Source organism: Heteronotia binoei, chromosome 6 (assembly GCF_032191835.1).
Source record: "Heteronotia binoei isolate CCM8104 ecotype False Entrance Well chromosome 6, APGP_CSIRO_Hbin_v1, whole genome shotgun sequence".
Lineage (NCBI taxonomy): Eukaryota > Metazoa > Chordata > Lepidosauria > Squamata > Gekkonidae > Heteronotia > Heteronotia binoei.
In genome coordinates, this window is record NC_083228.1 from 141,593,488 (window position 1) to 141,608,575 (window position 15,088).

The window sequence follows — 15,088 nt, forward strand, 5'->3', positions numbered from 1 at the left end:
TTCGGCCAAAGTATCGGTCTATCAATAAACGTAGTCTTTGTTTCAACTTCGACTCGTCACTGAACCCGCATGCTTGACACTGTTAGTTTAATTGATGTTTTTAATGTAATTGTATATTTAATTAAGGAACAACCGTTATGTAATTGGGGTATTTTATTATTGTACTATTGTAATGTTGTATTTTATGCTATGTAAGACGCCCTGAGCTTGCTTTGGAGGGGAGGGCGGGATATACATTAAAAATTATTATTATTATTAGTTATTATTATTACAAAAAAGAGCCTTGTAAGCTCTTGGGAGGATTGGCTACAATGTGGCCTAATACGCAAAGGAGCTCCTGCTGGAATTCCACCCCTGTGCTTTTGGATTCAAATCCTGCTCTTCTATTGTAGACCAACCCGGCTGCCCTCTGAAATCATCTCTCTGATCCGGTGTGCTCTCTCAAGAAAAGATGGGAGGACTGGCAGGGGCAATGGGCAAGGCTGTCCCTGCCGCTAGGCAAACTAGACGATTGCCTAGGGTGCCAGCCTTCCGGGGGTGCTAAATTGGGCACCCCTCCATGTGACTCAGCGATGTTATCAGCGCAGGGAGGGTGCCAGAAGCTAGCCTCGCTTAGGGTGCCAGACAGTCTAGGGTTGTCCCAGGCTATGGGCTGCAGAAGGACGAGGAGAGGGGAGAAACCGGAGGTGCGGGGAGAACACTCAAGTCTGATGTTGAGGAGAGGGGGGAAACCGGAGGCACAGGGAGGTCACCGGCTGACTGCTGAAATCCCGGCCCAGCACGGCATCCTCTGACTTTTGCGTGCCCAGGGAAAGGACAGTTCCCGGTTTGGGCATCTGCGCACAGGAGCCGTGCGCTCCGAGGCTGAGTCAGCATGGCGGATGGGATCTGTGTGCTCGGCCAGCTCCGAAGGGCATCCCATCAGATAGTCCCGGCGTGGGGGGGTGCCTGCGGTCCTGGCGCTGATAACCTCCCTCTCGGCCCTGCAGGCTGCCAGCGGTGCCGGGGCTCCGGTTACAGAAAGGCGGGCGGCGAGTGTGTCTTGAGTGCTCCGGATAGGTGATTCCTCAGGAAAGGATCTGTCTTCACTTCCTGGAAGACTGGCTGCCTGCCAGAGCAGAGGGGCAGAGAGAGAGAGAAAGAGAAAGAGAGAGAAGCTATCAGCCAAAGTGGAACGGGAGTGCTGGTTTCTGCCCGGAGGCTGAAGTCACACAGAAAACCTGCACCAAACAGGCCTGGGGCAAGAACCAACGCCCACCCCTGCAGGAACCTGAAATCCTGCCAGCTGTTTAGAAGAAGAAGAGCTGCAAATTTATACCCCTCCCTTCATTCTGAGTCAGAGAGTGGCTCACAATCTCCTATATATCTTCTCCCTCCACAACAGACACCCTGGGAGGTGGGTGGGGCTGAGAGGGCTCTCACAGCAGCTGCCCTTTCAAGGGCAACTCCTACGAAAGCTATGGCTGACCCAAGGCCATTCCAGCAGCTGCAAGTGGAGGAGTGGGGAATCAAACCCGGTTCTCCCAGATAAGAGTCGGCACACTTAACCACTACACCAAACTGGTTCTCAGAAGACAGACACCCTGTGAGGTGGGTGGGGCTGAGAGGACTCTCCCAGCAGCTGCCCTTTCAAGGACAACCTCTGCCAGAGCTATGGCTGACCCAAGGCCATTCCAGCAGCTGTGAGTGGAGGAGTGGGGAATCAAACCCTGTGAGGTGGGTGGGGCTGAGAGAGCTCTCCCAGAAGCTGCCCTTTCCAGGACAACCTCTGCCAGAGCTATGGCTGACCCAAGGCCATTCCAGCAGGTGCAAGTGGAGGAGTGGGGAATCAAACCCGGTTCTCTCAGATAAGAGTCCGCACACTTAACCACTACGCCAAACTGGCTCTCATTTACTATTTACTATCATTATTTACTAGCCATTAAGCGATACCCACCCTGACCGGGGTGGCCCAAGCTCGCCAGATCTCTTAATAGCCAGATTCGTTAACTTTGGGTCATCATCAACCAAGATGGGGAAAACCCTTAAACTAGAAAAAAGAGGAAGTGGAACTGTCGCTAAACATGAGATACACAAGAGCAATACATGAAACCAGCCAAAGAACTCAAGGTATTGAGCGACAACGTGTCTATTCTGCTAGCAAATACTACTATATAGCACAGGTGGTGAACCTTTTTTCTGCCAAGGGCCGTATGGATATTTATAGCATCATTCGTGGGCCATAAAAACTTAAAAACTTATCAGCTTAAAAAACAGTGCTCCGCCGAGGAAGGATGATTCAGGCCAGCGAAATTAATGCAAATAATTGTTTTTCTATTTGAAGTCATGTGGGGAGAGCCGAATCTGGCGTGCACGAACACACACACACCCGGCCTGCCGCCCTAGGCAAATGGATAGGTCCAGAAAGCCCAGCAGGAACTCATTAGCATATTAGGCCACACCCTCTGGGGTGATCAAGTGCAAACTGAACTGGGACAGTAACTTTTCCAGGCCTTGAAGCAATTCTGGACGGCCAGCCAGGCCCCAGGGAGGCAGCTGCACAGTACATCTGGGCCCTGTGATCCCTGCCTGGCCCTGGGGAGGCTGCTGCACAGCACAGCTGGGCCCCACGATCCTCGCTGGCCAGCCAGGCCCCAGGGAGGCTGCCACATGGCTCAGTTCAGCCCAGCAATCCCCGAGGGCCACACCAAGTGACCTTGAGGGCCGCCTACGGCCCTCGGGACGGAGGTTCCCCATCCCTGTTATACAGGATAAAGCCAATTCAAAGTAGCAGATTGTCTAGGAAATTGCACAGTTCCCAAACTAAGATAAGCTTTTTTCCCATGCACATTTTAATGTTCTCCTTTTAGCAGTTTTAAAACGAAGTACTGTGGAGTACTGTATGCAGTTCCGGTCGCCGCACCTCAAAAAGGATATTATAGCATTGGAGAAAGTCCAGAAAAGGGCAACTAGAACGATTAAAGGGCTGGAACACTTTCCCTATGAAGAAAGGTTGAAATGCTTGGGGCTCTTTAGCTTGGAGAAACGTCGACTGCGGGGTGACATGATAGAGGTTTACAAGATAATGCATGGGATGGAGAAAGTAGAGAAAGAAGTACTTTTCTCCCTTTCTCACAATACAAGAACTCGTGGAGATTCGATGAAATTGCTGAGCAGACAGGTTAAAACGGATAAAAGGAAGTACTTCTTCACCCAAAGGTTGATTAACATGTGGAATTCACTGCCACAGGAGGTGGTGGCGGCCACAAGCATAGCCACCTTCAAGAGGGGGTTAGATAAAAATATGGAGCAGAGGTCCATCAGTGGCTATTAGCCGCAGTGTGTGTGTGTATATATAATTTTTTTTGGCCACTATGTGACACAGAGTGTTGGACTGGATGGGCCATTGGTCTGATCTAGCATGGCTTCTCTTATGTTCTTATGAAGGTACCCCCAAAATCCTGTATTTTGAACGAATTTGGCTTTGTGGTTTACCAAGGGGTTGAATCGATAGGGCATGTCCTTTTATACTATCCCTTGCATAAGACATGCATGACTACCTTTGGTCTCCATTACTACATACATTTCCAGGAAGAGAAGAAAAAAAAAATGATCTTACTGTTCTCCCTGTCGATAAATCACATCAGACTATGGTGAAAGTTCAAAGTATCATACTAAAGCAAGATCTCGGTCCTTTAAGGGGCAGCTGGATGCAAACCTGGCTGCTACCTGAGAGAACCCTACTCATCTCTGCAGGTGTGTTTCTAAGATGTTTTCAAAGCGGCAGCTCCCAAAAGAAGAATAAATTATGCAAAACCCAAAACTGCATTACAAACGTTGTGAAATTACAGAAACTATGCAAATGAGGACGACTGGTGGATGCCAGAGGGATTTTTATTTAGGTCACAGATTTGAACTTTTCTGAGCGCGGAATCTAGATTGTAGAGGCCCAGAATTTTAACAGATAATGGTGATGTCAAGGGGTGTGGCCTAAAAGGCCAATGAGCTCCTGCTGGGCTTTTTCTAATAAAAAACCCCAAACCCTGATGTCAAGGCTCTGGGTTTCTGTGGGAGCTAAACCTGACCACCCCCCCCCTCAAAGTGAGGAGCAAGCCTTAATTGGTCCTTTTGCACCCTCCCCCCCACCAACGTGTTCTCATCCTTCCCTGCCTTTCTCTCTGTATCACTTGGCACCATCGGTTGACCCGCACAATCCTACTTCCTGCTTGGCCTGCTGCCAGCCTCCTGGAGTGGCCTGGAGATCTCCTGGAATCGCAACCGATCTCCACACAGCAGAGATCAGTTTATCTGGAGAAAATGGCAGCTTCAAAGGGCAGACTCTATGGTATAGCATAGCTTCTACGTGACATCCTTCTCTTGGTTCCTCCCCTCCCCGGGCCCCTGACTTCAAGCATAAAAGAATTTTCCAGACCTGAAGGATGAAATGCAGCAGCTCCAGTGAGTAAATTGCCTCAGTTGGACCACAAGTGTGTGCTTGCTAACTGTGTCTATTTTGGCTGCTTTGTAGAACAGTGGGAGTGTGTGTTTGCTTTCAATTAGTGGAAGTGTAGCTGCTGGGGGACAAGGAAATGAAGACTGTATCCAGGGGGAACTGCCGTGCTGTATTTTCATTTATTTTAGGGAATGGGAAAGTCTCCTGGCTCCACGCCCGAAGTCCCTGGATATTTTCTGAGTTGGACCTGGCAACCCTACCTGGAGACTTGGGGGTGGAGCCTGGGGAGGGAGGGGCTTGGGAAGGGGAAGGGCCTCAGCTGGGTGTAATGCCATACAGTCCACCTTCCCTGAGCAGCCATTTTCTCTTGCGGAACTGATCTCTTGTTGGGAGATCAGCTGTAAGAGCAGGAGAGCTCCCAGGCTCCACCTGGAGATTGGCGATCCTGCCGGATAGCCAAAAGTCTCCCTGGAGCTGCTCCCTGAAATAAAAAACACAGCCATCCAGAAAGAGAAGGCTTGCGTTTGTTCAGTCAGCTATCAATCCACCTGCTTCCACTTTGCGATTAGATACGAAGGCTGGGGCAGTTTCCACTTCTGCAGCCGGACTTGGTCCCCGTTCAGGGGTCATGCACACAACATCTTGCCTGCTGGTCTCCCCTCCCCCCCACCCCCGCCTTTCTGCTGTCTGCTAAGTGACTCTCAGCAATCTGACTCACCAGCTATTCCTAACTCTTACCCCAGATTGAAGCGACTATTCTCCCAAGTCTTTGAAAAAACTTGTTTTTAAGGCATGAAAAATGGCAAACTATCAGAGGGGAAGAAGAGGGTTTGGAGGCTGCGGCTAGTGCAGAACCCTGCGGCTGGACTGCTGCTCAGCGCCAGATATCGGGAGGGCGTGGCCCCTGGTACTGCAGCAATTGCGTTGGCTACTGAACCACTCCCAAGCCAAAGTGTTGGTTTTGACATGTAAAGCCTTACATGACTTTGAACCAAGGTGTCTGAAGGGTTGTCTTGAGAATACAAGAACATCAGAAGAGCCCTGCTGGGTCAGACCAGGGAGGGTCCCTTTAGTCCAGCCTCCTGTCTCGCACAGTGGCCAACCAGTTCCTCCGGAGGGCCAACAACAGGGCGGAGAGACTGAGGCTGGTCCTCCAAAGGAACTGGCTGGCCACTGTGCGGCCAGGCATTAGCTTGCTAGAGATATCTGAGGAAGTGAGCAGTGGCTCACAGAAGTTAAGAACATAAGAGAAGCCATGTTGGATCAGGCCAGTGGCCCCTCCAGTCCAACACTCTGTGTCACATAAGAACAGAAGAGAAGCCATGTTGGATCAGGCCAATGGCCCATCCAGTCCAACACTCTGTGTCACATAAGAACAGAAGAGAAGCCATGTTGGATCAGGCCAGTGGCCCATCCAGTCCAACACTCTGTGTCACAAAAGAACATAAGAGAAGCCATGTTGGATCAGGCCAGTGGCCCATCCAGTCCAACACTCTGTGTCACATAAGAACATAAGGGAAGCCATGTTGGATCAGGCCAATGGCCCATCCAGTCCAACACTCTGTGTCACATAAGAACAGAAGAGAAGCCATGTTGGATCAGGCCAGTGGCCCATCCAGTCCAACACTCTGTGTCACAAAAGAACATAAGAGAAGCCATGTTGGATCAGGCCAGTGGCCCATCCAGTCCAACACTCTGTGTCACATAAGAACAGAAGAGAAGCCATGTTGGATCAGGCCAGTGGCCCATCCAGTCCAACACTCTGTGTCACATAAGAACAGAAGAGAAGCCATGTTGGATCAGGCCAGTGGCCCATCCAGTCCAACACTCTGTGTCACATAAGAACAGAAGAGAAGCCATGTTGGATCAGGCCAGTGGCCCATCCAGTCCAACACTCTGTGTCACATAAGAACATAAGAGAAGCCATGTTGGATCAGGCCAATGGCCCATCCAGTCCAACACTCTGTGTCACATAAGAACATAAGAGAAGCCATGTTGGATCAGGCCAATGGCCCATCCAGTCCAACACTCTGTGTCCCATAAGAACATAAGAGAAGCCCTGTTGGATCAGGCCAATGGCCCATCCAGTCCAACACTCTGTGTCCCATAAGAACAGAAGAGAAGCCATGTTGGATCAGGCCAATGGCCCATCCAGTCCAACACTCTGTGTCACATAAGAACAGAAGAGAAGCCATGTTGGATCAGGCCAGTGGCCCATCCAGTCCAACACTCTGTGTCACATAAGAACAGAAGAGAAGCCATGTTGGATCAGGCCAGTGGCCCATCCAGTCCAACACTCTGTGTCACATAAGAACAGAAGAGAAGCCATGTTGGATCAGGCCAGTGGCCCATCCAGTCCAACACTCTGTGTCCCATAAGAACATAAGAGAAGCCATGTTGGATCAGGCCAATGGCCCATCCAGTCCAACACTCTGTGTCCCATAAGAACAGAAGAGAAGCCATGTTGGATCAGGCCAATGGCCCATCCAGTCCAACACTCTGTGTCACATAAGAACAGAAGAGAAGCCATGTTGGATCAGGCCAGTGGCCCATCCAGTCCAACACTCTGTGTCACATAAGAACAGAAGAGAAGCCATGTTGGATCAGGCCAGTGGCCCATCCAGTCCAACACTCTGTGTCACATAAGAACATAAGAGAAGCCATGTTGGATCAGGCCAATGGCCCATCCAGTCCAACACTCTGTGTCACATAAGAACATAAGAGAAGCCATGTTGGATCAGGCCAATGGCCCATCCAGTCCAACACTCTGTGTCCCATAAGAACATAAGAGAAGCCCTGTTGGATCAGGCCAATGGCCCATCCAGTCCAACACTCTGTGTCACATAAGAACATAAGAGAAGCCATGTTGGATCAGGCCAATGGCCCATCCAGTGCAACACTCTGTGTCACATAAGAACATAAGAGAAGCCATGTTGGATCAGGCCAATGGCCCATCCAGTCCAACACTCTGTGTCCCATAAGAACATAAGAGAAGCCCTGTTGGATCAGGCCAATGGCCTCTCCAGTCCAACATTCCGTGTCACATAAGAACATAAGAGAAGCCATGTTGGATCAGGCCAATGGCCCCTCCAGTCCAACACTCTGTGTCACATAAGAACATAAGAGAAGCCCTGTTGGATCAGGCCAATGGCCCCTCCAGTCCAACACTCTGTGTCACATAAGAACATAAGAGAAGCCATGTTGGATCAGGCCAATGGCCTCTCCAGTCCAACATTCCGTGTCACATAAGAACATAAGAGAAGCCATGTTGGATCAGGCCAATGGCCCATCCAGCCCAACACACTGTGTCACACAGTGGCCAAAAAACTCAGGTGCCATCAGGAGGTCCATCAGTGGGGCCAGGACACCGGAAGCCCTCACCCTGTTGCCCGCCCCCCAGCACCAAGAAAACAGAGCATCACTGCCCCAGACAAAGTTCCAACAATACACTGTGGCTGATGGACCTCTGCTCCATATGCTTATCCAAACCCCTCTTGAAGCTGTCTATGCTTGTAGCTGCTGCCACCTCCTGTGGCAGTGAATTCCATGTGTTAAATCACCCTTTGGGTGAAGAAGGACTTCCTTTTATCTGTTCTGACCCAACTGCACAGCAATTTCGAGTGTCCATGAGTTTCTGTATTGTGAGAAAGGGAGAAAAGGACTTCTTTCTCTACCTTCCCTATCCCCTGCATAGTCTTGCAAACCTCAATCATGGCACCCCTCAGTTGACGTTTCTCCAAGCTGAAGAGTCCCAAATGCTTTAACCTTTCTTCGCGGGCTTTTTTAGTAGCAGGAACTCCTTCGCATATTAGGCCACTCCCTTCCAATGTAGCCAATCCTCCTGGAGCTTACAGTAGGCCCTGTACTAAAAGCCTTGTAAGCTCTTGGAGAATTGGCTACATCAGGGGTGGGGGTGGACTAATATGCAAAGGAGTTCCTGCTACAAACAAAGCTTCTGCGTTTCTCCATAGGGAAAGTTTTCCAACCCCTTCATCATTCTAGTTGCCCTTTTTCCTCCTCTGCCATGAATGTTGGAAAAATCCCATGCATGGTTATAGGATGGGGGAGACTTGTCTTAGCAGTAGTCTGTGCGAAAAGGATCTAGGGGTCTTAGTGGATCATACGCTGAACATGAGTCAACAGTGTGATGCTGTGGCTAAAAAGGCAGATGCAATTTTGGGCTGTATCAACAGAAGTATAGTGTCCTGATCATGTGAAGTGATGGTATCGCTTTACTCTGCTCTGGTAAGACCTCACCTGGAGTACTGTGTTCAGTTCTGGGCACCACATTTTAAGAAGGCTATAGACAAGCTGGAACGGGTCCAGAGGAGGGCGAGGAAGATGGTGAGGGGTCTGGAGACCAAGTCCTACAAAGAAAGGTTGAAGGAGCTGGGGATGTTTAGCCTGGAGAGGAGGTGGCTGAGAGGTGATAGGATCACCATCTTCAAGTACTTGAAGGGCTGTCATATAGAGGGGTCTGGAGACCAAGTCCTATGAGGAAAGGTTGAAGGAGCTGGGGATGTTTAGCCTGGAGAGGAGGTGGCTAAGAGGTGATAGGATCACCATCTTCAAGTCCTTGAAGGGCTGTCATATAGAGGAGGGTGTGGAATTGTTTTCTGTGGCCCCAGAAGGTAGGACCAGAACCAATGGGTTGAAATTAAATCAAAAGAGTTTCTGGCTCAACATTAGGAAGAACTAATGCTCGGGAGGTGGTGGGCTCTCCTTCCTTGGAGGTTTTTAAACAGAGGCTAGATGGCCATCTGACTGCAATGAAGATCCTGTGAATTTAGGGGTAGGTATTTGTGAGTTTCGGAGGATGCTGCAAGTCAGGAGGGCCTGGCGTGACTTTGTCCATGGGGTCGCAAAGAGTCGGACTCGACTGTGCGACTTGAACAACAACAACAAAAATTGGTGCGTCTCCTGCATTGTGCAGGGGGTTGGACTAGATGACCCGGGAGGTCCCTTCCGACTCTAGGATTCTAGGATTCTAGTCTGGAAGATGCTGCTGGACTCGAGAAGGGTACAAGACAGGGTTGCCCGTTATCCCCTCTGCTATTTATTTTCTCTTTGGAAGTCCTGAGTAATTCGATTCGGATGAATGATAAAATTAAAGGCATTAAAGTAAAAGGAGAGGCGTACAAGATTTTGACGTACGCAGATGATATGGTTCTGATTTTGCAGGACCCTCTTGACTCAGCTGAGGAAGCTTTAACAGAATTAATTAAATATGGTGAGGTGGCAGGCTTAAAAGTTAATAAACTGAAGTCAAAAATTTTAACGAAAAACATGCCTGGTTCAGCATCTTTGGAATTAGAAAGGAAGATGGGCTGCAAATTAGAACATAAAATAAAATATTTAGGTGTACGCCTCACAAATAGATGTAGTACCATCTACGACAATAATTTTATACCGTTGTTAAAAGAAACGGAAATACTGCTTAAAAAGTGGAATAATTTAGGACTATCATTTATGGGGAGGGCAGCACTGATTAAGATGTGTATTTTACCAAAGATTCTATTTCTGTTACAAACGGTGTGTTTCGCTGTTAAGAAGCCGTTTTTTGCTAAAATGAATAAACAGTTCAGATCTTTCATATGGCAGGGTAAGAAACCCAGAATTAAGTGGAAAATTCTGTTGGACAACAAGCAAAACGGAGGTTTAGCCCTCCCGGACCTGGAAATATATCACCTAGCCTGCACGATTTTATGGCTTAAAGATTGGGTTCTTTTAGAGAACAGGCGGATATTAGCAATAGAAGGCTTTGATCTCCAGGCCGGTTGGCACGCTAACCTTTGGTATGTGGGGAAGCCACAGACCTATTTTAAAAACCACTTGATTAGAAAGTCCCTTTTGGAAGGCTGGATGAAAATCAAAAATAAGATTTACAGGGGGAAGACCCCTAGATGGTTATCACCGGAGGAAGCAGTAGTTCAGCCTAGCTTATGGAAAGTCACAAAACCAATTAGATATACTGATCTTTTGGATGATATGGATAAATTAAAAAATAACGAAGAGTTGGCCAACCAGGGAGTGAAAATTGACTGGTGGTTAATGATGCAGATCACCGCGAAATTTAACAGAGATAAAATTTCAGGATTTACTAGACCGAACTATGATTTTGATAAACTGCTACTATCAGGCTCATATAGATTAATTAAAAGGGTATACAATTATGTTTTACATATGGAATTAGAAGATGAAGCAGTTAAGACCACAATGATAAAGTGGGCGCAGAATCTGGAGAAAAACATCATGTTAGACCAATGGGACATTTTATGGAAAAACAATTACAAAATAATCAAACCGGTCAGCTATAGAGAGAATTTCTTTAAAATGTTTCATAGGTGGTACTTCACTCCGTCCCGGTTGAGTAAAATGAAGATGGAAATGTCACCAAAATGTTGGAAATGTGAAGCTAAAATAGGCACTTTTTTCCACTGTTGGTGGACATGTGAACTAGCAAAAAAATATTGGGTTATGGTTTATAATTTATTAAAAGAGATTTTAAAGGTAAACATACAGCTAAAAGCTGAGATAATGCTTTTATCTTTAGTCCGGGATAATTTACCAAAAGAAGACGAATACATTACAGTTTACATTCTAACGGCCGCCAGAATCCTCTATGCCAAGGTCTGGAGACAAAAAATTATTCCCCAAAGGGATGAATTAATACAAAAAATTTTGAATATTGCGGAGATGGATATTCTTTCTAACATGATCAGAGGTTTATCAAAAAAAGAGGCAATTGACAAATGGAAAAAATTTCATGATTGGCTTGATTTATTAAAATGAATGAGGAAAGAGTGTAATAAGAAGATTGAAATGCTGAAATGGTTGCTAAGATAATGTATGTTGGAATTATCTATGTCTGTATACGCCACAAGCAACTTCAATTCGTGTAATGTATTTAGATAAAGTATTTTGTGTTCTAAATAAAATCTTAAAAAACAAAAAAAAAAAAAAAAAAAAAAAAAGAAGATGCTGCTGGACTCTGGCTCTTTTCTACGGCTACAGGCAGACCAGCCCGGCCACCCGTCTTGCTCTACTGCAGACCAAAATGGGCCCCCTCTGAAGCTAGCTTTGGTGGTAGGCACTACCGGGGGAGGGGAGGAGGTTGCTTCCTTGTGCCTCCCCCACCCCCATCCCTGTTCCTCGGCCCCTGCTTGGCTCCTTGCTGTCTCCAGCCTGGGACCCCACTGAAAAGACAGCAGCCCCCTGGCATTGTTTGCTTTGTTTCCTGCCTGTGAAAGGGGGCCGTGCCCTCCCGGGTGGCTGAGAATTAATCACTGTCTCCGTAAGCCTCTTGCAGGCTACAAAAGACTAGAAAGGGAAAGCGTATTTGTTTGTTTGTTTGCTTCAAGCCGGCGAGAACAGACAGAAGGGCCTTCCTCGAGCCTCCCTGAGAATTTTCAGGACCTATGGGATTCACCCAGCGCTTGGGAATCGATTCCCGAGTTCGAAACGCTGTTAGGATACGGCAGTGGCTGTAAAGAGCACCTGTACAGAATCATAGAGCTGGAAGGGACTCCCAAGGTCATCTAGTCCAACTTTCTGCATAAAATTCACAACCAGCACCCCGCTTTCCTTAGAAACTTATCAAAACAGCAAGGGAACAGGGGTTGCTCGGGCCATGGAACAGGGGTCTCTGAGGGTGCGTGGGGGGAGGTATTTGTGAATTTCCTGCACTGTGCAGGGGGTTGGACTAGATGACCCTGGAGGTACCTTCGAACTCTATGATTATATTAAAAATATCAGCCGCTGTGCCCTGTTGTTGGCTCTCCAGAGGAACTGGTTGGCCTCTGTGTGAGACAGGATGCTGGACTAGATGGACCCTCACTGGTCAGATCCAGCAGGGCTCTCCTGAGTTTCTTAGGAAGGCCGCAGCCTCTCTGCCCTGTTGTTGGCCCTCCAGAGGAACTGGTTGGCCACTGTGTGAGGCAGGATGCTGGACTAGATGGACCCTCACTGGTCTGATCCAGCAGGGCTCTTCTGATGTTCTTATGAAGGCCTCAGCCTCTCTGCCCTGTTGTTGGCCCTCCAGAGGAACTGGTTGCCCACTGTGTGAGACAGGATGCTGGACTAGATGGACCATTAGTCTGATCCAGCAGGGCTCTTCTGACGTTCTTCTGCTCACATTCATGCCATCAAAAATCCAGCTTCGCTTTCCCTGGAAAGCCAAGAGCTGATGTTTCAGGGACCCTTTTCCTGGCATGTGTCACTTTCCGCTTTTCTGGCAGCGCTTCCGTTTTTGTGTGACAGCTTGCCAGTAACGGGAGTGAAACAGGAAGCACGGACGGACTCGTGTCTGTTAGCGGCACTCTCGATCCAGGCTTGGAGAGGGCCTCATATCGCAGGAAACAGAACGCAGAGACGTCAGGGAGGCTAAAACAACAAGCCGTTGGCTGCTTTCTGGAATCCCGAGCATGGCACGCATTTATCATGTAGACGTGAGCAAACAGTCTTAATGCATCCCTTTCTCAGACTGCTGTTTACCCCTGGAGGAAGGCCAGATGGGTTCACCGTAGCCCAGAGATTGGCAGGCGCGCCTGAGTCACCACACATCCAACCCCACGGATGGAAACATCTGTATTCCCCCGTCCCACACTCAGATCCTTCCTCATGAACATACGAAGCTGCGTTCTACTGAATCAGACCCTGGGTCCATCAAAGTCAGTACTGCCTACTTAGACTGGTAGCGGCTCTCCAGGGTCTCAAGCTGAAGTTTTTCACACCTCTTTGCCTGGACCCTTTTGTGTTGGAGATGCCGGGGATTGAACCTGGGACCTTCTGCTTCCCGAGCAGATGCTCTACCACTGAGCCACCGTCCCTCCTTCCTTCCTTCCTTGAACATATGAAGCTGCCTTCTACTGAATCAGACCCTCCGTCCATCAGTCTTGTCTACTCAGACTGGCAGCGGCTCTTTCTCCAGGGTCTCAAGCTGAGGTTTTTCACGCCTACTTGCCTGGACCCTTTTGAGTTGGAGATGCCGGGATTGAACCTGGGACCTTCTGCTTACCAAGCAGATGCTCTACCACTGAGCCACCGTCCCTCCCCATAACCATATGAACATACATGAACATATGAAGCTGCCTTCTACCGAATCAGACCCTCGGTTCATCAAAGTCTGTCTTGTCCACTCAGACTGGCAGCGGCCCTCCAGGGTCTCAAGCTGAGGTTTTTCACAGTTACTTGCCTGGACACTTTTGAGTTGGAGATGCCGGGGACTGAACCTGGGACCTTCTGCATACCAAGCAGGTGCTCTACCACTGAGCCACCCTCCCTCCCCTGACTGGCAGTGGCTCTCCAGGGTCTCAAGCTGAGGTTTTTCACAACTCTTTGCCTGGACCCTTTTGAGTTGGAGATGCCGGGGATTGAACCTGGGACCTTCTGCATACCAAGCAGATGCTCTACCACTGAGCCACCGTCCCTCCCCTGACTGGCAGTGGCTCTCCAGGGTCTCAAGCTGAGGTTTTTCACGCCTCTTTGCCTGGACCCTTTTGAGTTGGAGATGCCAGGGATTGAACCTGGGACCTTCTGCTTACCAAGCAGATGCTCTACCACTGAGCCACCATCCCTCCCTCATGGAGTCACTTCATGACTCTAACTCAGGGGTGACCAAACTGTCATCTTTCACACACACGGTGTGGCTCTCAAAGCCTCCACGACCCTGTCGGCTGGCTTGGAGGAGGCATTTGTCTCTTTAAATCACTTCTCCAAGCCAAGCCAGCCGGTGGCTAGTAGAATACATTTCAAGTTAAAGTTGCTTTCTTTTCAGCTCTCCCTTCCCATCTATTTGTCTGCCTGCCTTCCTGTCCTGCAGCTCTCAAACATCTGACGTTCATGTCTTGTGGCTCTCAAGCATCTGTCATTTAGTCAGGTAAGAACAGATAAAAGGGAGTCTTTTTTCACCCAATGGGTGACCCACATATATATATACACACACACTGTGGCTAATAGCCACTGATGGACCTGTGCTCCATATTTTTATCTAAACCCTTCTTGAAGGTGGCTATACTTGTGGCCGCCACCACCTCCTGTGGCAGTGAATTCCACATGTTAATCACCCTTTGGGTGAAGAAGTACTTCCTTTTATCCGTTTTAACTTGTCTGCTCAGCAATTTCATCGAATGCCCACGAGTTCTTGTATTGTGAGAAAGGGAGAAAAGTACTTCTTTCTCTACTTTCTCCATCCCATGCATTATCTTGTAAACCTCTATCATGTCACCCCGCAGTTGACGTTTCTCCAAGCTAAAGAGTCCCAAGCGTTTCAACCTTTCTTCATAGGGAAAGTGCTCCAGCCCTTTAATCATTCTAGTTGCCCTTCTCTGGACTTTCTCCAATGCTATAATATCCTTTTTGAGGTGCGGCGACCAGAACTGCACACAGTACTCCAAATGAGACCGCACCATCGATTTATACAGGGGCATTATGATACTGGCTGATTTGTTTTCAATTCCCTTCCTAATAATTCCCAGCATGGCGTTGGCCTTTTTTATTGCAAACGCACACTGTCTTGACATTTTCAGTGAGTTATCTACCATGACCCCAAGATCTCTCTCTTGGTCAGTCTCTGCCAGTTCACACCCCATCAACTTGTATTTGTAGCTGGGATTCTTGGCCCCAATGTGCATTACTTTGCACTTGGCCACATTGAAC

At 48.4% G+C, this 15,088-nt stretch overlaps 1 protein-coding gene across 1 annotated transcript in view; it reads right to left on the reverse strand.

The window, feature by feature from the left end:
* Positions 1-989: 989 nt before the first annotated feature.
* The window catches only part of ARMC9 (armadillo repeat containing 9), a 231,135-nt gene continuing 217,036 nt past the window's right edge, over positions 990-15,088 (reverse strand). The window contains exon 25 of the mRNA XM_060242830.1: positions 990-1,108. Within this exon, the coding sequence (XP_060098813.1) occupies positions 1,086-1,108 (23 nt within the window). The 3' untranslated portion in view covers positions 990-1,085. The remainder of the gene's footprint in view (positions 1,109-15,088) is intronic.